General features: G+C 35.4%; 1 protein-coding gene across 1 annotated transcript in view; it reads right to left on the bottom strand.

Moving 5' to 3' along the window:
* Nucleotides 1–27671, bottom strand: part of stk3 (serine/threonine kinase 3 (STE20 homolog, yeast)) — a 113888-nt gene that overhangs the window by 66957 nt on the left and 19260 nt on the right. The window contains exons 5-7 of the mRNA XM_066691512.1: nt 23945–24109; nt 21068–21235; nt 1245–1382 (exon numbers count right to left, since the gene is read on the bottom strand). Of these exons, the coding sequence (XP_066547609.1) occupies nt 1245–1382; nt 21068–21235; nt 23945–24109 (471 nt within the window). The remainder of the gene's footprint in view (nt 1–1244; nt 1383–21067; nt 21236–23944; nt 24110–27671) is intronic.

The following is a 27671-nucleotide window of genomic DNA, read 5'->3' on the forward strand; positions in this document are numbered from 1 at the left end:
AAAGCAGCACCAATCAGTGCTCTCCATACCAAAGCACTAATAGCTATATGGTGTGTTTAATTTTAAGCTTATAATTCAAAATGTACCACAAATTGAAACTGCAGTGGATGGGAACAAGTGAAACATCTTCGGGCAGATTGCTTTAATTTTTTTGTATAATGGAATGGACAACCTGCATAAAACAGTTAACGTGAAAAGGAATTTACCAAGGGCAAAACAATGATACATCAATACAGAGAACACCCAGCAAGGTAATAAAATGATGGATGAGCTGTGAAATTCAATGAAATACAACTTCCACAATGGAAAAATGATAAAGGCAGTGATGTTTGGAATGGCCTCAAAACGCATTTACTCCTTAATCAGTATTTAACATCAAACATCAGGAGCCTGTTTTATTTAACTGCAGTTAACTGGGTTCTGAAGTTTTTTTGTTTTTTTTTGCTCAACAGTTCTCAATCTCATTACGAGCAGAAAGCATGAAACATCAATAATGCAACACATGGGCTGTCACATCAAATCAAACTAACAGCTAGATCTCATCATGGATTGTTCAGGCCTATGCAAGTATCAAAAACAGGCCAATACATTTTTCCAGCAATTCATTAATTTATTCAGCTAATCAGGATTATCAACAAACATGTAAAGACTTTTCACTTAGCTATTCTTACTGTAAAAACAAAATAATTATACAAAAACTGAATATTCGATTTTCCAATGTAACCAACACCAAGATGTTTGTCTGACTTGCAATAATGTCTAAATTTTCCCTGAAACAGTGGCCAAATTAAACAATTGGCTTCAGGTTGGCCAGTTATGTACTGCACAAGCAGAAAGGATGTCTACTCCCCACATAAATCATCTTGCAAATTCACTCTAACAGTATTTAAAGTACCATATGATACAATTCATTCTGACGATAGTAAATGTGAGATTTACGTAGGGAGTACCACATAATTCATAAACAGTGACAATGACAACTTGAAACTTGACTAAATGTGTGATGTATTATAAACTATCAAAGACTTTTAAATTACTTTGAAATACCTTTGAAAAGGGAAAAAGGAAAAAAAAAATACAAAAAAAACCTCAGGTTAATCTGACAAAGGGGAAATGAGACAGAAGTGTACTAGTGATGCACAAAATAGCAGAACAAGCAGCACAGTGGCACCAAATTATTTATTTTAATTGAGCAAATTTCTTCTCCCTAGGGGCTTTTTTTTTTTTTATTTTTTTTCTCAGACCTGTAACAGTTGAGTGGCAGTAGCTCTCTGCTCGGGGTTCTTCACTAAACATTTCTTCACAAAATCTGTGAACTCATCTGTCCAGAGCTCAGGTTTTCGGAATGTCGGAGGTGGGTTCGTGGGAATCATGAAAATGGCCTATTGGGAAAATAAGAAAGAAAGGGAGAGGGAGAAAGAGAGAGAAATGGTTAAATAATGCAAGAAATCAGAATCATCTGAACCTCAAGTCCGGGCAAATAAACAAATCCCTTGATTCACCATGTCTATCGCACTGTAAATCTGGTGAACAAATTTGAACTAGTCTAGGATTTCTACCGTGACTGAGATTCAGGAAACAGGTCCATCTGCTACCAATGTAGCCACTTCCCATTAAATTTCCTCCATGTAAACTGTACCTCATTGAGCACATCACTCTTTATTTTATCTATTACTGTTTAACAGTCCCCAGAGGAGGTTATTTTCTTCTGCTTTTTACCGTCGTCATATTACACTAGATGTATCTTCATTTATCAGATAAATCAATGTACTTTCCTCAGTGCCAGAACCCCTCCAATATATTTCTTTAAAATCTTAACTTACAGCAAAGGTCAACAGCAGTCCAGGTACAGCTAGTGTCAAGTGTAATGAAATAGCAGACTGTTCTTTTGAAAACATGTTTGCCCTAAGAGTCAACTTTTTAGGTCATAGATTTGAAAATGTGCATTTAATTTGTCGAAATAAAATTTTGATTGTGTTTTGATTGAACACTTTTAACCTTCCCCCACCCCCCAATATAAAAATCTTTATCACAATGTTTCTACAGAACCATGAATGTACAGTTCCTATTGAGCCAAACCTCAGTGAAGAATGTCAGTGGTCTTCTGCTTGCTTTATGCTTGCAGACTTAAAGGTGTTTTATGTAATGGGGACAAATAGTCACTTTAGACTGAGCTGCAATGGAATAACTGTTTACGCGTGGCATCAGCAATATTCAGAAGTCTGGAAAACTGATCAGTCTTGCCAGCTGTCCTCTATTCTATGAATCTCATATTGCAAGGGGAGAAAGATACATATCCTCTATTCTTTTTTTAGAATTTTACACCATAATAAATAACAGCCATTTCTTTCTGACTAGTGAATAGCCTTAAAGTTATGTCATAAGGGAAACCCAAGATCTACATTTGAATACAGACAGATCAACAAAAGCTGGTTTATTTACTTTTGCGTGTGAAACAAAAATACTGTCAAATCAAGTGCCGGTAGTTTATTATTAGGTCAAAATCTTAAGTGTAATTCCTTAAACAGAATGTAATGACATCTGGAAACTATTAGGGGTGGGGAGTTAGAAGTTGTCCTCAAATGGATCACTTTCAGTAGTCTTAATACATTTCAGAACTTTTGAAGAATTCTCATAGCTGTAAGATAAATGGGGCCTGTGTCAGAAATAGCATAGCATCTAAATTAGTTGACTAATCAGTTCTCATTATAGACAATGTCTAGCCAGAACACAAACAAAGGATAACACAGGTCACAGCTTGACAAATTGTGACAACTGAAAAGCACTGGCAGGCTGATTCATATTGCATAATCTTTTTCTTCTGCTGTGCTTTTCAAAAAGAACCCATCACCACTTCAAAGCAAATGAAGGCAATGGCTTGCTTGAAAAAGCAGATTGTTTAAATAGCATGGCACTAAATATTATATTTTTTTTGTGTGATTTTGAGAAACCAAAAAGAATAAAGGTGATTTCAATCGTTCTCAACCTCATTATGCCAAGTTGGTTTTATAATTATATATAGATCAGCCATAACATTATGACCACCTGCCTAATTTTGTGTAGGTCCCCCTTTTGCCATCAAAACAGCCCTGACCCGTCGAGGCATGGACTCCACTAGACCTCTGAAGGTGTGCTGTGGTATCTGGCACCAAGACGTTAGCAGCAGATCATTTAAGTCCTGTAAGTTGCGAGGTGGGGCCTCCATGGATCGGACTTGTTTGGCCAGCACATCCCACAGATGCTCGATTGGATTGAGATCTGGGGAATCTGGAGGCCAAGTCAACACCTTGAACTCGTGATTCATCAGACCAGACAACCTTCTTCCATTGCTCCGTGGTCCAGTTCTGATGCTCATGTGCCCATTGTAGGCGCTTTCGGCAGTGGACAGGGGTCAGCATGGGCACCCTGACTGGTCTGCGGCTACGCAGCCCCATACACAACAAACGGCGATGCACCGTGTGTTCTGACACCTTTCTATCAGAACCAGCATTAACTTTTTCAGCAATTTGAGCTACAGTAGCTCGTCTGTTGGATGGGAACACACGGGCCAGCCTTCACTCCACACGTGCATCAATGAGCCTTTGGCCACCCATGACCCTGTCACCGGTTCACCGCTTTCCTTCCTTGGACCACTTTTGATAGGTACTGACCACTGCAGACTGGGAACACCCCACAAGAGCTGCAGTTTTGGAGATGCTCTGACCCAGTCGCCTAGCCATCACAATTTGGCACTTGTCAAAGTCGCTCAGATCCTTACGCTTGCCCATCACTTGCTGGCTAATAAAATCCCACCCACTGACAGGTGCCATGATAACAAGATTATCAGTGTTATCCACTTTTTTATTATTATTATTATTTTTAACTTGATCTAACATTTACATTGGAATATGTAATTATAAATAAACAAATAAAAAAACAAAGCATAAGAAAATCAAAAAGATGATAAGCCCATTCTGCCAATCTAGTTAATCTATGAAGGGATTCGAAGTCAAACAGATTCAAGCATGATTAGACAGAAGATATAAATCAATAATTAAAAAAAAAAAACATAATATATACAAAACATTCAAGAGTCTGTGTAAAGAACATCTGATCTATGTTGTATCTAACCAAATAGAACAACACTATCAAATGATAGTCATTTGCCAAAGGAGTTTCAAGCTTTACTGCCTTGTTGACATGAAATTGGAAAGGTTATAGCATCATTTCCTCAAGTAAGTCAACACGTGGTCAAAACAAACAGGCCACATATGTACCACAACATTGCTCCTGTCTAGCTCTGGGAAGGGTTAATGCACTGTTTATAACAACCTTTGAGCACCTAATCTATATCCTTATCTTTTCAGATAATCTGACTGTACAGAGCAAGGCAGTAGTTATTTAAAACCAAGATAAGAACAAGTAATGCCTCTGTAATATAGATTTCTGACACTTCACTTTAGTGTACAGATTGAACATCCACCTATTAAATGGTAGAAACCATAAACATAACCTTTATCCTAGGCAGTCAAGGTAAAGTTATTAAATGGTAGCCATTACAGACATGTTTTAAGTATACAGAATTAAATAAGCAGCTAAAAATTAACCATCAATAAATAAGTGAAATACATATCTAATAACATATTTATAAGATTACACAAGATTTCTGGTGAAAAATCTAAAATCTAAATTCATCATAACTTTATTATATATATATATATATATATGTTACATTTTATCTGCATAAAAGCAACAGTATGGACATTTGAAAAGTATTTACCAATTTCTGATCGTAATAGTTCAGTTCCAGCATTAACATTGTTTCCCCTGATAAAAAAAAATATTGCTAATTAAAATGTCACAGAGTGATGCCAATGTTGCCCTGTTTACTCGCAGACAGTGCAAATTTTATCTAGATAGAAACTGAACTTTATCTGCTAAATTATTATTTTTTTGGGTGTGTGAGAGAACAATAGCTGTATTACTTTCTAGTCAGCAGCTCTTCTGTCAAGCAGGTATGTTTAACGAACACCAAACCATATAAAGCAAGCAGCTCAAAGCGCCTGCCTCCTCCAGATCTTATCTTATCAACAGAATAATTGCACAGGGAGAATCTCCACAAAGGCCACAATAAAGAGCTCGTTATATATTACTTTCAGCATTTTTCATTATTTCATAATTACTACACTTGACATTTTACATAAGGTCAATTTTTTCATTATCATTTAAGGAAAGAGTGGATCAGACAGTCACAATTAATGAAAAAACAGAAAGTGATGCAAAAACTCCTATGTTATGACTTTTGTGTCTCTATAAAACTGCATGTATATAGATCTTCAAGGAAGACCGATTCATAAGAAAAGTGTTTTTGAAATCAATTAATGTCAAATATTGTCTATCTTCTGATGCTGTTAATCAAAATATTTCACATATACTCACAAATTAAGCCAACTTCACAGTAAATAGTCATGGCTGATCTTGGAAGTGACCTTATAAACCTATTTGCATTCCACTTAAATTTTAAAGTCATGAAACTACATCCATGACCTTCAGAGCTTTACTTGCATTGGGACAGTTACAGGCATAATTGGTCAAATAATATAGGCTACCCTTCACACTTGAAGAGTTAGTCTAGTAGGAATTAACATAGCACAATCTATTCCTGTTTCCAAGAGCTTTATTAATGGGAAAATGTATGTATAACTGGGATAAAAACACAGAATATTTTGCACACTTTTCTAACAAGGAAATCCTGAAAAGACTAAATAGAAGGAAAGCTGGCAGAGATGAGAGGACATTAACATTTACATCAGTTGGTGCTCATCAGTACACAGAAGCACACATCCTGACCTGACTGCCATGATCTGCCTGTTCTTTGGATTATATTTAGAGTTCTGCTTAAACCGGAGAAAATACGTTGAAGGAGTACAACTACTGAGGTTTTTTCTGCATCATTTGTACTTTTTCTAAAGAAACTCACCATTAGAGGGCACTAGAAACTGTCTGATGAATTTTAAATGTACAAAGCAAAACCCAAAAGCAATTACAGTGTAGCATACAGTGCTAAGTTACAAATATAACTTGCTTTGATCTAATTTAGTTTAGACTGGTAAAAATTATATGGATAAAGTCTGTCAGAGGACTGTATATCCAAATTTCAAGATCCCTTTTCAATCCAGTTTGCAAAAAGAAAAAAAGCATACCACAATCAACTGCCTTATGATAGAAGCTGAAGACAAAAAAATAACATTGTAGAAATAAATAAAAAGCATAAATTAATAATGCAGCTATGGCCAAAGCTGCATGGACTTTTCTTTTTCAACATAGCAAGTTAAAAGAGTACATTATTGTTTTTAATGTATAACAGCAAAAATGTAAGTCAGCAAACCTCAAATGCAGTTTACATTTCTCCTCTTTGGCAGCTCTGCAGTGTGATTACCCAAGACAGTTTTTGATCACATAAACCTTTCATGAACCTCACAGGGTAGATTCATACACAAAATGGATAAGAAGCTATAAAGTGTTAATATTTATATTAGCGCAATAACTAAACACTCAGTCTCTTCAAATTGCTTAAATGAACATATCAATATAATTTCACATTTCTCAATGTTACAGAGCATTTAAATGCAAAGGCTGTTTGGATGTACATCAAGGATTATTTTTATTTCACGTCAGATTAGATAAAATCAAAACAGCACTAAATGGCAGAATAAATTAAATCTTTACACATAAATGCAAAGTATGTGCTAATTCTTCAATTAAACACATGCATAACCTTTCCTGCCCAGGGACTGTACAGGTTTGCCTTGGGCTAATGCAAAGTTACTGCTTTTTGAAGGTATTAGCATTTGTTTAAATTAATAGTTTTTATTATAAACTGTACATTTGTAAAAACTTGCCTGATGATGGATAGAATAGACAAATATTAATCTGACAGAACCAGGACCAGTAAACATTATTTTTCCAACAGCCATTTGCGTAAGAGAATATACTCTAGGATACAGACAAATAAATAATTCACAATTTTATTCAATTTAATTCACATAGAATTTACATAAATGTCCGCGGTTGTAATTTGGTCAGGGGAGCTTATATGTTAAAATGTATTAAATGACATGAATTGTTCCGCTATGCAACTTTTTAAAACAAGCACAGAGAATCAGGAGTACCACAGCAGTTTCCAATTGTAAGGTACACCGTTTCAAAATTATGGGCAAGAATATCTACAACGAAAATGTTGTCAGTTATGTATCCCATAGCATTGATAGGAAGGAAACGCTGTAGAAAAAGATTCAATGTTTCCATTATTCTTTAAATGCTAGTTTAAGTATTTTTTTTCTTGTATAGATATACAATGTGTATGTGTGTGTGTGTGTGTGTGTGGGGGTATTCTTTTTTTAATCATTTAAAAGGGAATAATTTAAAAGTTTTTTTACTGCAATACCACATTTAATGGAACTAGAGCTCCCCTCGGTATGAATATCACTAACTATTTGTTATCATGATTTGTATCAACACCTGAATAGTGTTCATAATGTCAAAACTACTTTCCTTGCATTAGAGTAGTAGGGTTGAAGAGTGTTCTATGCAGAAGGATGTCAGTAGTACATAATCTTTAGCAACATAATGTGAGTTTTATTTTCAAATATAGAGGCAGGGGCTAGGCTAGGAATTCCCTTGACCCAAAATTAAAATTTCAATTCCATGGTAATTGAAAGTATTAATGCCCATGACAGTACACATGGATTGTATATTCTTGATAGCTGCAAGGAGAGACAGCTAGGCAGCAAATTGTTTATCGCTTTGTAATCCTATCCCAGCTAGTCCTTCTGAAGATATGGCGTATAGTCCCGTATGAGACAAAGACAGATTGTGTGGAAGGAATCTGTCAACACTCTTTGGAAACCGATTATAAATGTGTATGCATATTCAGTCATTTCTAACAAAACATTCTGCAAAAAGTTAAAAAAAAAATAATAATAATAATCAACCAAGGCTTATCACACAGCTAAATTAAGAGTTAAGATACCCATTAAAAGCTGGCATATTCTCATTAAGTACAATCTTCTCTGTATCCTCCAGCAGACCACTTATGAAAGCTAGTTTGTATAGTTTATAATCATCAAATCAAGGATTTTTCAAAATTATTTATATTCTAAGGAAACCAAATCTACCTCCATTCCTCCCCTTCCTAAGAAACTTAATGTATTCATGTATCTCTAAGAAACAAAGCCCAGCATTCATGAAAATGAAAGCTGCTAAAATCCCTGGCTTTACATCAAATTTTCCTTTTTGCATGTTTATGGATTGACCCATTTTGTAGTGAGTTAATCCATTAAAACAATTACACTACATAAATGCTTAATTTAAAAAAATGATATTCTTGGCATGGAAAATAAAAAGAACAAAAATGCTTCAAAATTGCCTTTGCAGAGCCATGTCTTCATAAACTTTATTTATTTAATTATAATTTGCTTTGATAACTTTTTTTTTTTGGCTACCGTTAAATGTCATTTTGAGGACAGAAAATTGATATGACAGTTTCTCTTAATTTGCATGAAATTGTAATTACCCTTAATCTTTTGCATGGGATTTCTGGGAACATTGTTTAAAACAAAAACAAAATTAAAAAAAAGGATACAAATAAAAAAAAGGACAGGACAACTATCTGAAACTCCAAAACACAAGATACCAGATAATATTCTCTTCGGACAAAGTCTCCGTGCCAGGAAAACTGTCCAAATCCTGACACTTCATTTCAACAGCAGGGAAAAAGCCACATTTCCAATGTTTCCCTAAACTGAAAAATACTGCCACTGTGTTCACAAAGCTCATTTCAAGAAAACCTTCAAATCTACATCATTAAAGATAACACACACTATTTAAAAGTCAGGCCAAAAGATCTGTATCTCAGTAATGCTTTGGCTCTTCAAGTATACCGTTCCTATCAATGTACGTCAAGGATGATTCCAAATAAAACAATCTTCCCCTGGCTTGGAACACATCTTGCACTTTATTGTGAGCAAAGGTCTGAAACAGCTGGCACTGAGTGGGTCTGTCGCTATTATAATCTTATCCACAATCAGCTATAAATATTTGAAAGGGATGGGAGGACAAAAAAAAAAAAAAAAAAAAAAAGGAAAATGACCGTCCTTCTACTTTAACCCAACATCAACTTAGTCCACAATTTCTGACACACTGCAAAAGAAAAATACTCCATTTTAAGTTTTGGGGAGGTTGTCAAAATAAATATCAACATTGTAACTTTAAAATGATCTAAGCTGTCTACCCCTGCTTATTCCATAAACCCACTTTTTGCAGTAATAAAATATAAAAATCTTACAACTTACAACGGAGTAAATTAAAATATAATATGGTATTTGTTACATCTTTCAGTATATTGCCTGCTCAAAGACATGAAGCTGATGACACAATCATTAGTTTCATGTTTTTGTGCAATACAATACATCTCAATGACTTATGCAGCTATAACAAGAAATGATACTGCCAGAGAAAGCTGCAGTATATAACCATAACTACTATAACATCTATAATTATGTGTTTTCAGTTGAAATCTGTTGAATTTTGTTGTATGTGTCATACTGTATTTTGTGAAAACCAATAAAAAGGTAAAAAGCTACTACATAAACTTGCAGAACAAGTTTTCTGCATTTTATTTCTATCTTGTTGGCCTGCACTTGCTGGTTTATGTCGGATTCTCTGATGCAGTTTCTGATTCTGTTCCTGTTCTCCATGCTGAGTAGCAATATGTTCAAAGCTTCTGATAAGACTTTCCAAAAATGTAAAAAACATTGCACTCAGTGAAGGAAAATGCTGAGAGATAAATGCCAACTCTCTATTATATTATTGGATAAAAGCCTTGCTTAGTGTGAGATTATTCAACCTGAGGATAAATTACTACCTAGGTGTTGACTTAATGACCACTTTGTTTTCCTAATTGTTTTGCTGCTAATTTAATTATTAGCCATTTTATCTATCTTAATGCATCACCTTTAATTGTTTTAATCAGTCTTTCACTTCAAAGCTCTGGCAAACAGGGCACAGTAAAATGAGATGTTAACATCATTATTTAATAAGAAAGACAGGCAAAGATATTAAAGATAGCATCTTATTTACATCTTTGCTTTTTTTTTTGTTTTGTCTTACAGCAAAAAATATATATATATGATCACCTATAAGGAGCTATCAGTGATCTGTAAGCTCTGGCAGGTTTACAATGTAGATCAGGTCACAAATGAACTAATGTGACCTCTCAAAGTAGATAATGTTATATCTAGGCAAAACTATTAGTCATTCAGCTGTATCCCATTATAAGTCAAATTAAAATGGTAAGAGCCCTGTGACTGGATACTGAAAGACCACAGTTGTCAAGGAACTTAATTCTATCTCTGGTGTCATTTAGAAACAAACAGAAGTGTATGGAGACATAACAGACAAACGAGTGAAAACAGAACTGTTTTTATAGGGGGGGGTTGTGTTTTTTCAAATAAAATATTTAACGGCAAAAGATTCTTAACACTGGTAGCAACATTTTACAACAGCATCTAGTAGTTTAATTACCGATTAACTACTGTAAACTGTTATCTTTTGGTTGTTGTACCTTTGAACACTATCATAGGTAAAGAGTGACATGTGAAGGGTGGTAAAGCAATAAAAATACAGTAACAGAAAAAATATATAAATGAAGATATCTGTTCCAATATAGTGGAGTTGAAGGCCATGAGAATAAGAACTCACAACATGGCTCTACATTTATGGCTTTTGTAAGTCTTGTCTTTCCTACACAGATTGCTCTGTGGGCTCAACAAAGAATTGTAATTGAACTCCCAAAGGAGCAGAGTTATGCCACCCAGCATTATAAACCATGTCATAAACTACCGTTTTATGCATTGCATTTAAAAGGACTGCTCTGCTACCCATTTATGACACCTCTATATCAATGCTATTCATCAGATTAACTTTTATAATGCTGCCAACTAAAGGAAATGTTATTGAATTAAAAAACAAACAACCTATGTCCTTTAAAAAAAAAAAAAAAATGGAGTCCTGCTACCAGAAATTAAAGCAGCAATGAATCAAAATAACTTGCAGAAGAGGTAGGCCTATGCCCAAAGAGCCAGTGTGGATACTTGGAATAAAAACTTTAATACCATTTCAGCTTTTAAATACTAGAGTTTCCTTAACTGTACAAGAACCTATGAATTCTAAAATGTATAGTTACCTTTTATGGATTAATTGGATTGGGGCTCTCTAGGATCAGAGTTGGAGACCGCTGCTCTAGACAAAAGGATTAGCTTCAAATTATAGAGATTTGTTTGGGGATACGTTTTCTCTTAAACTGCAAACAAGGTTTGGTTTGTAAAGTCATGTAGGGTACACAGTAGGGGTGTCAGATTCCGTTTAATTTAGTAAACCTTTAAAAAAACTAGAGTTTAAACATTAGCCCCCCCCTCCCCACACACACACACACACACTTATATAAAATGTTAGAAGCACAATGTAGAAAGTGAAGCAACATGTAGGGAGATGTAGGGAGAACGACGATGAGCTGCAGCCAATGAGATAGCAGAAACCTCAGGGAGGAGGCGGGCAGGTGCTCTGAGCATTTCATATTGGAAGTTCAAGTGTAAAGTTATAACACTGTGATATCTGTACAATTTCATGTGTAGGTTGCAATGTTAAATAAATGTTTCAAACATTTTTCAAACAGTGGTTTTTATATTTGTAAAGAAGCTAACTATAAGTTAAAATCAATTAATTAATATTCTTTACCATTTTACTTCCCTATAATGACATTACACAATGGAAATAAATCTCACATGACATATGATACAATACAGTATTATAAACTATGCCACATATGCATTACTACAGATTTTCCAGGTTGTTTTTATTATTATTATTATGGTATTAATGAAAATGTATCGTCTGAGCCAATTTAAGTACTATACAGTGAGCATCCCTCTACAAAGAAAATACACGGGTTCACATATACAATAAGTTACTGTAAAGTAAGTAACGCTTACTATTGAAAAAATAATATAAAAAACATACTCTTATAAACAAACCAATTTATATTTTGATTTTAAACTAAAATAAATTAGCAAAAGTATAAAATTGTATCCATTACAGAGTGGTGATCCTACATGTATATTAAGTGAAAAATAGACATTAATTGTTAGTTCACTCCATTTGAAGATTAATCTAGCCATCCATTTTTCTTTACAAGAAAAAGCAGCACTTGATTTATACACCCTATATACAAGGAGACCTTTAATAGCATATTTTAATCTTGACTTACTTACCCTGACTGCACGCCACTGCTTAAATCATTGATAACACGATAATGCAACACATAGCCTATAGATATGACAGCATAAAACACGGTCGTACAATAGCATGTGGGTTTCCGTTGTATTTACAGCTCTTGGACAATGAATTGAAAAAAAAAAAAAAAAAAAAGACTACAACTCCAATTTAGACACACACATGAGGTAAGTACAAGTATGACTTTTAACAATGACCTTACTCAATGTAAACAGTTATTGAAGGCGACACACAAGCACCTCGCAGGACTTTGTTCCATTACAATCAGGAAACCAATGCCTCCGTGAAACAAAATGTAAAAAGGCAAGCCATCCAAAACCAACACAACAGCATTTAAAGTGTCATTATAAAATTAGGATCACATTCGAGGCAATGTAAATATGCCAAGTTTCTTGACAACCTTAGTAGTGCAGAAAAAGACTTCCTCCAACAAGCACAATGAAGTGGAGAATGATGAAAGAGGAATAAGGCCTATGATTTAATATAGCTTGCATCTACAACAACAAAGCAGTGCCAAACGTCCATTTGGAATCATCTTCAAAGGAAGCACTAAACACTTACAGAAAGACATTCTTAGCAGTGATGATCATAAAAATAATAATAATTGTAAAAAAAATGGTAACCCGCTTATAATCGTGACATAAAAGGAAATGCATCGTCCAGTTACATGAATCTTCAGTTTCAGTTTATCAAACAAAACCATCTTTCCAACTCTGTCTTTTCCTGTGCATAGACCCAAGCTATGTGGTGTTCTGTTTATTTTAGAATTACGCTAATTCAATGCAGGTCACTCGTTTTTACCAGGTCCAGATGACATGATTTGACTAAACATCTGCCAATTAGTTGTGCTGTTCTGTCTCCCATCACATAGGTCACAGTGGTTTTGCATTGAACCAGTGACCATGGGCTTGGCCAGTACTGTCTGGCAATTTTTTTGTATTATTATTTCTTTACACAAACAAAACACTGAGGTAGAGATATGGCAAGTATTCTACTATTAAAAACACTTCATATTGAGATGCATGAAGTCTGTGATTAAAAGATCCAAATTCACTGGAAGAGCTTTGTTCAAACGTCTAACTTTCTAGGTTTCTAATCAGCTTATGATATAAAAGATTACCAGTAAACTTACTCTCCATATAGCTGAATTAATTGAGCTCATCTAAAATAAGCATTGCTCTAACAGCTCCACCTCTCCGAAGTGTTTGTTTTTTGTCCCCCAAACCCTGCCACCCCACCCCCCCTTCTCAGTGCTCATGTTTGTTTTAATATAAAACTTTGTAAATAAATATGTCTGGCCTTCAATGTATTTGCACAGCACATGTCCCAGGATTTACCCTGCACATTCAAATGAAAAAATGAAAACAAGGGGGAAGTTGTAAATCTCAGAGGGAGGGAGGGGGATGGGGAAAAATATCTTGTGAAGCTGAAGGTCAGCATGTTTGTCAGGTGTATTGGAGAGCAGATGTCCAGCCCAGGAAAATGCATCTTTTGTGCAGCACCAATCTCATCTGATAAACTTGGCTGCCACTCAGCACTAGAAAAGTACTCCAATGTGTGTTACTTTGAGAGAAGGCAGTCTGGAACGTATGTATTTTTTATTCTGCTAAATAAGGGTGTATAACAACTCTGCCTATCCCACAGCCTCACTGCCATGGGGAAAACAGGAGGGTGAGTGTTCCACTTTCCCTGCTGTTAGGAATTTGGTGCTTCATGTTTTAAACAATATGGACCATGGGGTTTTAAAGCTTTCAACCTTAACTTTTGTGTGGAGCCAGGTGATTCATGTTTTGGATATTATAAAAAAGAAATCAGTGTTATGAGGCTGCTTGCTTTCCTTAATATGACTGGTGAAATCTACAGTAAAAGATATACCTACAGAAATTCTATGACATCTTCAAGGTCCATTCAACAAGTTAGTTGACACCTAATATGGTAATTTAATTAAGCACAATGAAAGGAATATGCTGGTTTATTGTAACAGTTACAATTGCTAATGTGTCTACTTTAAGCAACTTTACAGTCAGTTTAATACTTTAAAAGGGAGACACTATAACCATAACCTTTATTGAACAGACATGCCACAGATATCTTTACTTTCATGGTCAATTCTAATTAAAACAGAAGCTTTTTCAGGAAGTATTTTTCCACAATAAGTTTTCTATTTAAATGTAACCACCATTTTTTGTGTTACGGTCTTAAAAATTATTTCAAATTGTCAAAACAGATGGTTCAAGTTCCCGTCAGTTTATACTAGTACCCAAATGGAATAATGTCACTTTCACAAAAAGCATTTCTGTAAGGCTTCTGACTTCCAGGTTTGGTCATCCATTACGAGATGCCCTATTCAAATATCTGTTTCACAAATTACTGCCTCGAGGTCCAGAATACAGCAAATTTACTGCTGAATAAATCGATTATTTCAACTCTTCACTATGGCTTGGGTTTCATCCAAAATCAGGTATTCCACTGCACACTTACAAACCAAAAGCTACAGGAAATGATACAAAACACAAAGACCAAAAGTTTTCACCCTTCAACATTCAATACAATAGATGGAATATATACTAGACTGATGACTTGAGGCTTACATATAGAAAGATAATATATGTAAATAGACTCCCCAAGTCTAGAAAAGAGCACCCATTATTCTGGAACCCTGCACAGCACTGGCAAAATGCAAACAACGTTATTACTCTGTGGCAGCACCTTTATCCTTACACTAAGAAATATACTAACACATTAAGTGCAAGACATAAAAAGCCCATTGCTTGCAGGAAAACTGTACTACCAGAAAGCAGGTGTACTGTATTGCATGGTATCTTCTAGGGATGGCCCATAAAGTGTTCAATAGAGTTCATTCTAATGTTCATATTCTCATGATAGAATATCTAGTAATATATCACTTTAAGTGACCATTAAGAATAATGCATTTTTAATAAGAATGAAGCAGGACTTTTGTTTGGATGGGGAGGAGGGGGCAGATGATTATTACATTATGATGTTCTATAGTCATTTCTAAAACAACATTTCCTTACTACAAGACACAGCTGGTTTGACATCTGGTTTAAGATATGGCAGGAAAGAAGTATCCATATTTATTTTGTTTGTCAAGGTAGCATCATATGAAAGCTGGCAACAACTGTGTAAGTTCATATAACACATCATATAGTTTGTTTTATAAATCTGAATACATATAAAATGACATTACTCTAAATACTCTAAATTATGAATTTTGAAATCTGAATGTAAATGTACATTTATTTTCCTTATTTAAATAACGGTTTCAGTAAAAATAAAGATTTTAATACAGTTTCTTTGAAAGACTGGGTCAACAGTAAAACAACAAACAGCAACATATTTTCCCAGAAGATTATCACTTTAAAGCATTTTAAGTCACTCAACTAAAATAAACAGGGTTCTGAAAAAAGTGAAGGCTGCAAAAAGGTTTATGGAAATAGGCTTAGGTGTTTTGTCTAATTATTTTTACCAGTCCAACCGTTTACTTTGAAAGTGATTAATCAAAGAAAAGAAAACCAACCATCAACTTTGGTATGTTTTGCATTTCCTTTTTTCTTGTATGTCATTCAGATGAGCTGAGCTTGTAAAAAGTTAATTGAAACCTCATTTAAGAATATGAGGTCAATGTTTTCCATGTTATCCAAATTAGCCTCCAATGGATCCCTTTAAACACAGAATATCATGTGGCCTTCACACAGTGCTACTTGAATTCCCTGGAGAACACCCCACACATACCTCAGGAATGCATACGAGACTAAACGACTGTTAATGGTATCACACTGCTGTAAGTTGCAACCCAACTTTCTTGATGTGGAAGGTACTGTGACAGCTAGGTAGTTAAATGTATCAGTCCATGAAATGGGAACAGATTTAATAATTTAAATAATTTTGAATGATGAATGCATAGACTATCTGTACGTCACTGAATATCTCACTGGAGCAGCTATGTGGGACAAAAATATCTTGCTTGGTTCTCAGAATCATACCATTAGCAGAGTGGAACCTGCATAGGGAATCAAGGTTTCAAAAACATCTCTCTCTCATTTGCACTGTAATTCCCAAAGACAACTCTCAGCATCATGAGCCAATGTCATTTATCAGTTACTAAGTAGCAGGCAATCTGCAAAACATTCCCTTTAACATTACTTACACACAGAGTACACAGATCAATGCTCAAGGTTAAGAAAGCATAGCCTGTGTATTTTGGCAGGTGGAATGTATTCTGAAAGAGTAACAAATCATCTATATTTAGTTTCTGCATATGACTGTAGGGCGGAAAAAGGCTGTGCAGCAATCTGTAACCCCTTAATGGGAGGTGAGGCATGGGACACTAAAGTTAAGTGAATTGAGGTGAAATTCACAAACAAATCATCCTCCCAAAAACCTTCATTTGGTGATGCTATTGAAACATGAAGGTGAATTAATTCATTATTTATTTAAATATGGGTTTGGCCATGGATGTAGAATTACAGGTTTAAAAAAAAAAAAAAAAAGACATAAGACACCTTCTAATGGTTCTAATGCTCAAGTGCAACTCATTCCAACACTGTGGGGCTCAAGAGACAGAGTGAGCTGGGGCAGTCAGACTAACCAACCTGTGGAAGATAAAGGAGGGAGGGGAAAAAAGGGATAAAGGGAAAGACAAGAGATGAGATTGGAGGGAGAGTGGATGAATGGAGGAATAGAGATGATTGAAAGAGGTAAGAGGGGGTGTAGAAATGGTCTGATTAGAGAGGTTAAGCTTCAGGTGATAAGATGGCAGTGCGAGATGCTAGAATTAAAGAGAGAAAGAATGCTAGAAAGAAAGATCTGAGCATCATCAGCACAGAAATGGTAAGATAATCCATAAAATGAGAACAGAACCCAAAGAGTGGGTGTCCTAGCACTGATCCTTGAGGAACACCTGTGAGGAGAAGGAGAAGTAGAGAGAGAGCCACAGCAGGAAACATGGAAGGAGCAGCCAGAGAGACGGGAGAAGAACCAGGTCAGAGCAGTGCCTGAGATTTCCAAATCTGAGAGAGAAGAGAGGAGAAGGGAGTGGTTAACCATGTCAAAAGCAGCTGACATGTTGGAAAAAATTACGACAGACAAGATGTGCAGACAGAAAGCAGAGAGTTAGTGACAGAGAGGGAGGAGAGTGTAGGAGGGACAGAAAACACATGGAAGAAAGCAGAAATCCAGTTTTTGCGAGAGGGGTGTGAAAGTATTTGAAAGGGCAGCTGGGATTTTTTATATCCGGTGAAGAAAGTCAAGAAAAGGATAGCTGGCATAAAAAGGAGTCTGTCTTGACTGAAGCAGACTGGCAATTCCAAAGAGCACCTGAAAGAGAAAGTTGAAGCTGCGGGTGAAGTCACAAAGATCAGATATGTGAGATATGACCGGTAGAATGAAAGGGTTCATAATGAGAAGCAAAATACAAGAAATTCAAGTGCAAAAAGACAGGTTCATATGCTAATTATGAACAGATCGGAACAATGATCTGTCCCCTCTGAAAAGTGTTTACATATGCTCATGATCTGCACATTCGCATCATATGACAGATCAGATCCTAGAACAAATTTGTAAAAGTTTGAAGTGCAGAACTAATTAATACATTAATTGATTTGTTTGCACAAATTAGACATATTATTTAAGCGTTTTCATAGCTTAATATTTAGAGCCTGGAGAGAAGTATTAAATTGTGGATCATGTAATTAGATCAATTAAATATAGGAGAGTTGGACTTCCCATTGGTGGACAACATGGAAAATCTGACTAGGAAGCAATTTCAGACTTGCCCTGTCTACCCATCACAAAAGATAGTTGAGGAAGGAGAAAAAAAAAAAAAAAAAAAAAAAAAGCTGCCATCAAGTATCTTAATGGTTGATTGTGATCGTTTCACAGGTTGGTGAATTGGACCTCTCTCTAGTCAATACTAATTATTTATAGAAAACTTTGCAAGGAATAAAACATGAGATCACTCATGTCTGCAACTATATAAACTACAGTCAAGCATGAATCTTATGCAGATTTGTCACTCATTACAATCGGTTTTGATTCCATTATTTCCAAATAAAAGCAAATCATGAAAAAGTAACAGTCAAGAAATAGCAGAAGATGCTTCTTTAAAATACGTATATACATTTTAATTATTTCAAATCTCCTCTCCAGCAAAGAAATGTACTTTCTAAGAGTGGAGAAGCAGCTGGCTGTGTGGTGCGAAGGGGAAGCTAATCTTGTTTACATTGAATCTGCTATTTCCTCTCCTCTGAAATCCTGGTAAGGAAAGTCATGTAATACTTCTATTAAAATGTAAGTGTAGCTGACTAGGAAACAACCTACTGGCAACAGGCTGCCTTTGTGGGCAAGCCAACAGGCCTACAGCGAAACTGTGCCGCAGATTATTCCAACGTGTATTCCTGAATAACAAAATTCAACATTGAATAAATACCACAACGGCAAGGCAGTGTCCAGGAAAAACAACGAATCTCACTCACGCTTTCAGAACTGTCCAAATCGATTGAAGGTGCTCCGTAAAATGATAAAAGAAAGCAGTTGCATGTGTTCTAGTAGCCTGTGAAGGCAGATCAAGTAACACTGATGAAAGGGCAACATCTGAAGTCGGCACATTCTCTGGAAACCACTGTATCGACTCGCTAAGAGAAATTAGGAGGTGAGACTGCTATCACATTTCTTATTAAAAAATAAAACAAAAATAAAACAAATTAAAAAAATGTATAGAAACGGTAATTCAATTTTCAAAGTGTGTTTCTGGATATGACACTGTGTCCTTATAATTTGGAATTTTGATGGTTTATTAAACAAGAACAAGGGAAACCACTGCTTCCAATCTGCAATAATTTGCCCTTTCTGTACTGGAATGGAGATTGCTCCGGGCCACGGCATAGCCAGTTCCTAAAGCACTTCACATGGCCAAACAATTCCTTCTACAGACTTAATCACTGCCAGCTATTTACAGTATATACTCAATCTTTATTATTTAAAAAGGTCAGATGAACTGATAGTAGGTGAATCGAAACAAAATCAAGCCCTTTAAAATGTTGAAAGGAACACTTCCCAAGGTTCCAGGGTTGGGGTCAATTCCATGAATCTCCAATCAATTCATTCAATGCAGTTCCCTCTCTAGATCTATTCATTCAGTTCAGAAAGAATTCCAATTCCAGGGCTGGGTTCCACAATTCCATTTCAGTTCAGTCCCCTCATGTACATGAATTCCTTCAATTCCATCACCAGATCAATTCCTACAAATTCCAATTTCAATGCTTAAGGACCATCTAATTACAATGTTTGTATTGCAGTAGTATGTGCAGTCATATTTAAAAATAAGAATTATGTGCATTTTATGTCAAATAGTAAACACTTAAATGTTATGAAATAAGGGCTACTACTTGTCGTTGCTTAGCAGAATAGACAATCCAAATGATAATTCCAGACCTTTAAAAATGCCAATTGCAAGTCAATGTTCTTTGTGATGTCTCTCAATTGCAATTTATTATCATTGCCACACAGGATCACACCTGAATGGAAACTGACCTCTGAATCTCAGTTCAATTCAGAATTGATCCCAACTCTGCAAGGTACCAATGAAATCCATCAATTTCTACTCTATGATTCTCCTCAGTCTGTATGAGGAGTTGTCAGGAGTTGTCATTGCTCTTTTCTCGGTCTCTGATCCTTGTGCCAGAAGTATTTTCCTTCACTGGCATGACTTAATTATTCCAGACAGACAATTATGCACTGTCTGGTCTCCTAATTAGGCATTTTGAAGATGAGTGGGCTGGATCACCAATTCTCTGCAAGCAGTTGTGAAGGATACAGCAAGTGGTCTCGCCAACAAGCTCACAAGCTGTTCCAGCTTGCTTTCCACATGTAATATAAAGTGAATAAAGTTAAGATGGAGAAAAAAAATAGTTTAATCTTAGTATCATGACTGTTTATAATGTAAAAAAAAGTCAGGAGCTATAAAAAGTGCTGAAGGTGCTTCCCTCCATTATGGCAGGAAGTGGATATTGTCATAACACAAATCTAATGAACCAACACAGGAAATAAATACTGAAAAAACACAAAAATGCTGGAAGAAATGTAGTTTTATTGGAAACTAAATTTATTTTTCTTAACAAGAAAAGAGCCACATTTAAAGAGTTGTATTCTGAAAGGAACAACTGGTATTTGGGTTTTATGCCAATAACAATTTTTACAGTTCAAATGGCAAAAAAACTTTGGAATTACAGTATGTTGAGTGTTCTTTAGACAGTATGTTGTCCAGACAAAGGATAAGAGGTACTGCAGCTGTGTCAAAAATAATTTATATTTTAGTATTTCTTGAGATTGGGTAGAAGTTATACCCAGTCGACGATTCAGTAATTGCAGATAGGAACATATAACTATAATACAAAGGGTATTGCACCTAAAAACTATAAAGGAATATACAAAAGTTCTATATTAGTTTCAGTTTTACTCTATACAAAATAATCTTTACCTAAAAGTTTGGTAACTTCTGTTTACATCATCTCACAAGGGATTTTTACATAGTGCTGAATGTATGGAACAGTTGCCCGAATATATATAAATAATTTATAAAACATTTTTTAAACATACATTTTCTGCAACCAGTGGTACCTAATTAAGCTTTACAAAATGTTGAACTATAACAGAGGTTCCAAATTCAAGTTAATTGCAAAAAAAAGTGTCTGAAAACAATGGCAATGGGACTTACCCTCATGGGATGGATATCTGCATATGGCGGTTTTCCCTCTGCCATTTCTATGGAGGTAATGCCCAGAGACCAAATGTCTGCCACACAGTTGTAGCCAATTTCTTGAATCACTTCTGGTGCCATCCAGAAAGGAGTACCGATCACTGTGTTCCTCTTCGCCATTGTATCCTTAAAGAAACAACACAGAGAGCTACATGGATATCTTGAGTGGTGCTAGATATAGTTGCTGTGGTAGTTGAGACAGGCTCAACGGCCTTTCAATGAAAGAGTAAATAAAGTTTACATAAATATAACTCTTGGCTTAAAAAGGTGAGCAATCATGTAATTAATGCACTTTATATAACTTATAAATAAATCTCTACTTTTGGTAATTATACTGGCTTGGTCCATCCACATAACACTAATGTAACTATGATCATGTTTCTCCTTACACATTGCACTGTATTTGCATACTGACTTTAATTTAATCAGGCATTCTTAAGAAATGGGACAAAAATCATCCAGTCATACCATATTATGTTATTTAAATAAAAAGGTTTCTAGAAATTGGAAAGACTTGATCAGATTTTATTCTATTTGACAAATTGACAAATTTTTCCAACATTTCTGTCGCGTTTCCCAAGAAATCCCCCATACAACACAACAGACCTCAAATCAAGGCGTTTAAAAAAAAAAAAAAAGTTAAAAATTGTAAACTAAAAGTTAAAAATATGGCCATAGTAATGTATAACAAATCTAATTTATGCTCAAGCAAGGCCTCAAACAAAACATGTACAAGGTTTGTGTCAACTCCGTCAGTTTAAAAATAATAATAATAATCATTTTTTTTAAAAGTTATACATCAGGAACATTCATACACTGCTATGTTTTAAGACCCCATTAAGATGGTCTGGTAAGAGTTATTTTTGATAATTTCAACAAAATATAATTTCATCATGGTCACAACCATAAGCCATGAACCATAACCACTAAGATTTGCTATTGATTTGATTTATGTTTATTTTGATTAGGCTGTAGTACCAGTTAGCAGATCTTTTTTTTTTAATGGTTGCTCCCTGTTCTACTTTAAGGGGTAAAATGTGGTGTTTTTGTCAACTCCGTCAGATTGATTTTTTAAATTAATAATATGGAAAATACATTAAGATTTCTCCCAGAAACAGGGTTGATATACAAAATACTTTATCTAAAAGGAGAGTAGGATTTTAACACCAATTGGTGATGAAGGATTTCATGTAAGTATAGGTATACTTTTAATCACTTATTTCCAAACACTAACTATAATCAAAGATTTCAATTAAATCAAACTTAGGTTGTTTATATCAGAATAAAATTTAGTTACAAAAAGAGATTTGTCAAGTCAGGAGGTTGTTCCTTATACTCAATTGGTAGCTCAGTCTTCTCCATCAAAAAAATCAGTATCATTTACCTTAAGAAATAGTGAACAAAAAAATCAGTTTATTCCCTCTTCTCAAGAATGCCTGAAATTCTATTAAAATAAGTACTAATTGCCATTTTGTAATGTGTTGTTAAATGTGTGTAAACATTTACTGTTTACTGTAAGTCACCCTAGGTAAGTGTTTCTAAGGAAATACACAATTAAAAATAAACGTTTAACAATGGTAAATTCAAACACCCCAACAGGGCAACAGTAATACAACTTGCACACTGACTTTCCAAATGCTGTACAATTGGGTGGTTCCTTTTAATTTAGAATTTCACATGGTGTTAAAAGTTTTACAACTATGAGCACCACTGCCTTGCACAGAGGTGTATAATCCTGGTTAATTTAAGAATATGGTGTTGTATGTGTGATCTTGAGAGCTGATGCAGAATCAGATCTGGACCCTTTGAATACTGTAGTGGTTCAGCACTCTTTCAGACTACAGAATGCAGTTATAACCTCCTGTCAGGAAAGTTAAAGGTATGAAAGACGCAAAACATAATTTTAGTTTTCCTGTAGTTAAATGTGTCCTCCCTCCTCCACCTTCTTCTCTCCTTCTCCTTCTCTCAAATTCAAATTGTACCACAACACTGCAAACCACAGATGGGTAAGATGGTCTGAAAATTGCTCTCCAATCAACTAGCCAAATCTTATTTTAGCTGTGTTGACTGAACCAGCAGATGCTGCCAATGTGTTCAACTTCAGAGGACAGGGATCATCTCAACCGAGGTGTGCAAATCAAACAATATATTTTTTCCTGGCTTGGATAAATTCAAAAGTCATGCAGAGGTTTTAATTTGGAGTCAAATCTTAATTCTCCCTAAAACCTTTCTATTTTTGAACAATTTTAGATTGAGAAAAATTGTGTTGAGTAATGTATGGACATGTACATATGAGCTTATATATGTGTGAACACCATCACTTTAAAATCAGGGACTTGCAGCACAAGACATACTCTGCTGAGATTCACTGGGATGCGGTTATTGGAGAGAGCATAACAAGAGTGAAACCTTCAGGGCAGAAGGGAGTGTGCTTCTTTGTGGTGCATCAAAACCCTGCCCAACTCAGAGGGAACTAAAGCCAAATGTAAGTCATATTATTTGTGAGAGAACAGCACGTTCTAAATACATGTTAGTTTTGATAGAGCAATAACAAATTCATTCACTACATCTCTCTCACACATGGCTTGTATCTGTTACTGAAGATTTATTGTTTCAGTGTTGCTTAGACCTTGAATCACTGTGTGGTAATTTAAGATGTATGCTAAAAAAGGAATTACTAATCAAATGAAAAACTAGAATAGCATCCCCCCCTTCCACATCCCCACACATAGGGAGCAGTGTTTAAAAATAACAGGAAAGTTCTGAAACATTTATTTTTGCACCTGAATCATCTCACTCAATGTCCAAAATGAGTGTGACTGGATTAACACTTACTGTTAGCTGCCCAGCAACACCAAAGTCTGCCAGTTTAGCATGACCTTCTGTATTGAGAAGAATATTTCCAGCTTTAATATCTCTATGGATTTTCCTCATAAAATGAAGATATTCCAGTCCCTTCAAGGTTGATTTGAGAATTGTGGCTATTTCATCTTCGGTGAGCTGCAAATAAACAGAACAAAATTAATGAATGCCACTTTCGAGATTAAATAATAAAAATAAAAAAAAAGCATACATGCATATACATACATATAAAACAAAATTATTGCTTGGACTGTTTTACCTACAAGAAAAAAAATGTATAGTGCATACAAAAGGGATGGAGACTAAACAAAATACAGATAATATTTTGAACTGCAAAGAGATGTTGAGAGATCGGGAAAGCAAAAAGAGAAATAGAAAGACACAGCTCTCGGAGCTAAAACTAATGCAAAGAGCTTTTATCAATAATACAACAGCAAGAGGTCAATAATGGAGGAAGTGAAACAGCTAAAAGCTAAAAACGGAAGTATCTTGGAAAACAAACAAGATGTGGCAAATGTTCTCAATTAGTATTTCACAGAGGCTTTTACAAAAGAAAAAAACAAATAATATGCTACAGGTTAACAACCAGTCCAGTCAAATCCTAAGAGAGATCAGGATAAATGAGGAGGTACTAAAGGGACTAGGATAATTAAAAACAAACAAATCACCTGGGCCAGATGGTATATTTCCAACAGTACTTAAAGAAATTTGGGAAATTATTTTTAAGCCGCAAACTAAAATATTCCAATTGACAACTTAGAAGAGGGGATGTGCCAACTGATTGGAAAACTGCAATTGTCACACCTATTCACAAGAATGGTCTGTAACTCCTGTCTCAGTTTTGTCCCCAATCAGTCTCACTTACATTACTTGTAAAATTATGGAAAAAATTATTAGACCTAAAATAGAGGAGCATCTTAATGAAAACCATATTCATAGTCAACATGGGTTTAGATGAGGCAGATCATGTCTTCATTTATTAAGAGTTTTTTGAACATGCAACTGCAGCTTTAGATCACGTGATATGTCAAAGCTTTTGACAAGGTTTCACACCAAAGACTCATTATAAATTTGTAAGCTGTAGGTATTCAGGGTAGTGTAAGTAGATGGATTATGAACTGGTTGATGTATAGGAAACTGAGGGTGTCAATAAGAGGAGTTGCTTCTAACTGGAGTGAGGTTGTTAGTGGACTTCCACAGGGATTAGTACTAAGGCCTTTGCTTTTTCTAATCTATATTCATGATCTGGACTCTGGGATAGTTGGCAAACTTGTAAAATTTGCAGATGAAATAGGTGGCTCAGCACATACAATCTCAGCAGCACAGGTTATTTAAAGGGACTTAGATAATATTCAGTTGTGGGCCGACACCTGGCAGATGAAATTCAATGTGGACGAGTGCAAGGTATTACATACAGGTAACAAAAATGTCCAGTGTGGAGTAATCTGGAGCACAGGGTCACAGGTTCAATCCCAGATGGGGGCACTGCTGTTGTACCCCTCAGAAAAGTACTTTGCTCCAGTAAATGCCAAGCTGTATAAATGGTTAAATGTAAAAAATGTAACAACTGTAAGTCACCCTGGATAAGGGTGTCTGCTAAGAAGTTGAGAATTGAGTAAATGTGGACAAGTGCAATGTCTCTATAATTACACTATGGAGACTAATAGAACTGGAAGAAGTAATGCATGAGTAAGACCTAGGACTTTCATCACTTTCCTCATCCAAACAATGTGGGGAAGCAAACAAAATGCTAGGGTATAGTGTGTGTAGAATTTAAAAAGTTCAGACTGTAGAATGCACTAGTTAGAGCTCATCTGGAATACTGTGTACAGTTCTGGGCTGCACAATTCAAGATATCACTGCTCTAGATGGTTTGCTCTCAGAGGAGAGCAACCAGACTTATTCCAGGTTTGAATGGAATGTCCTACTGAGAGACTGAGGGAACTGAACCTTTTCACTCTGTTCAAAAATAGACTGGATAGGATCCTTGGATAACTTAGTTACTAATGGACACCAAATGAGCAAGATGGGTCAAATGGCCTCCTCTCGTTTGTAAACTTTCTTATGTTCAATGCACTATAGTCAAGTGACCTGCAGCACTAAAGGAAAAATTATATTGTTTATGAGGAGAATTTGTAGTGGTTTTTAGAGTCTTGTACTGCATTTAGATTTCCAGTTCATATCGCTGATACAAACATACATAAGCACAAAACATACATACCTTTTGCACATATAGAAAATACTGCCATTGCACACAGTACACACTAGAATTATGCCCAAATGTTTAAGTTTAAGCAATGGACACGTCTTCCACAGAAATCAATAATATAAAACATGAACAACATGGTAAAAGGAAAAGTGAAAAAAGCTCAATCTAGAAAGGGATATAGAAAAATCACTAAAGATGTTTTCAAGCTACAAGTTAAGCAACTTAAAGTATAAAAAACTATTTATGCCTACATTTTATCATGAAATATTGTCATACATTCACACATGACATGGACTGGTCATCTGTCATCTTTTTTAAACCAGTTTACTTACCGAGAAAAATCCCAGCTTACACAGATCAGTAAAAAGGTTAGAGTCTAAACCTGAATAAAACATGTCCAACTGACAGCTTGTCTGGGATGTAAGTCACAAGTGTGGCTGTGTTGAGGAAATTCCCATTAAGGGACAGCCAAGGCACTGGGTAGCCAAGCACTTTAGTGGAATGTGCAGTTCATTAGTGGGAAAGTACTGGAGATAGACAGGCTGAGCCAAGTTCTGTGAGGCCTTTGAAAAACAATAAAAACCTGAGCCAGAAAACAGCTTGGACAATGAAGAGCAAAGCAATTTCCAGAAGAATGTTCTTTATGGAAAAAGGCCAAGGGATATAGGGAGGGGGTAAGAGCGTCTGACTGGTCTCATCTGCAACTATCAATTACCGCTCTGCGGACGGTTGCAGTGGTTCTATGGCTCAAATATTGTGCTGACACTGACACCAGGGCACTTGAGCTGGAAAGAGACTTTTAGTGCCTAAACATTTGCGATCTACATAATACAACACAGTGATAAACGTACACTTTTCAGTACTCTATTAACAATACGAGAAAAATAGATGAAATGGTCAATTAAACATTAAAACAAAACACAAATGGACACCACCTAGTTATTCAAACTATTCAGTCTTGACTTCTACTTCCCCAGCCAAGGAAGACATGCATGTTAAACTGTGCTCCCCATGGACCATGAATGGTTTGCATTTTTGTTTCAATCAAGTTCCAAATACACAGCTAAGTATGTATTGCTTTCCACTATTAGAGACTTTGCTTGTTTTCCAGTAATGACATTTGACTGCAGCATCACCTGGACAGTTAGTGATCCCCATAGCCCACTTTACATATCTCTATGCCATGTAGTTGACTCTGTGATGGGGTACGTCTCCAACATGCTTAAACTTTTTATAATACATTTTTACAAAGTTTTTGAATTAACATAATTCTACTGATGCTTCAAAGGTTCCCAATTTCTTTATGGATATTTGAAGTCAGAAAAATATTAACAAAAACAACACACAAATGGTGGAGTTCCATTAATGAACACAGAAGTACTGACTAGAACTGTTGTTGTATATAGTCCCTTTTGGTGTACCTGAACCAATTATTTGTCTTCCACTGAACACAATAACATAAATTATCACTATACAACTCAATTTTCTCTT

This window comes from Amia ocellicauda, chromosome 18 (genome assembly GCF_036373705.1).
Source record: "Amia ocellicauda isolate fAmiCal2 chromosome 18, fAmiCal2.hap1, whole genome shotgun sequence".
NCBI classification, from domain to species: domain Eukaryota; kingdom Metazoa; phylum Chordata; class Actinopteri; order Amiiformes; family Amiidae; genus Amia; species Amia ocellicauda.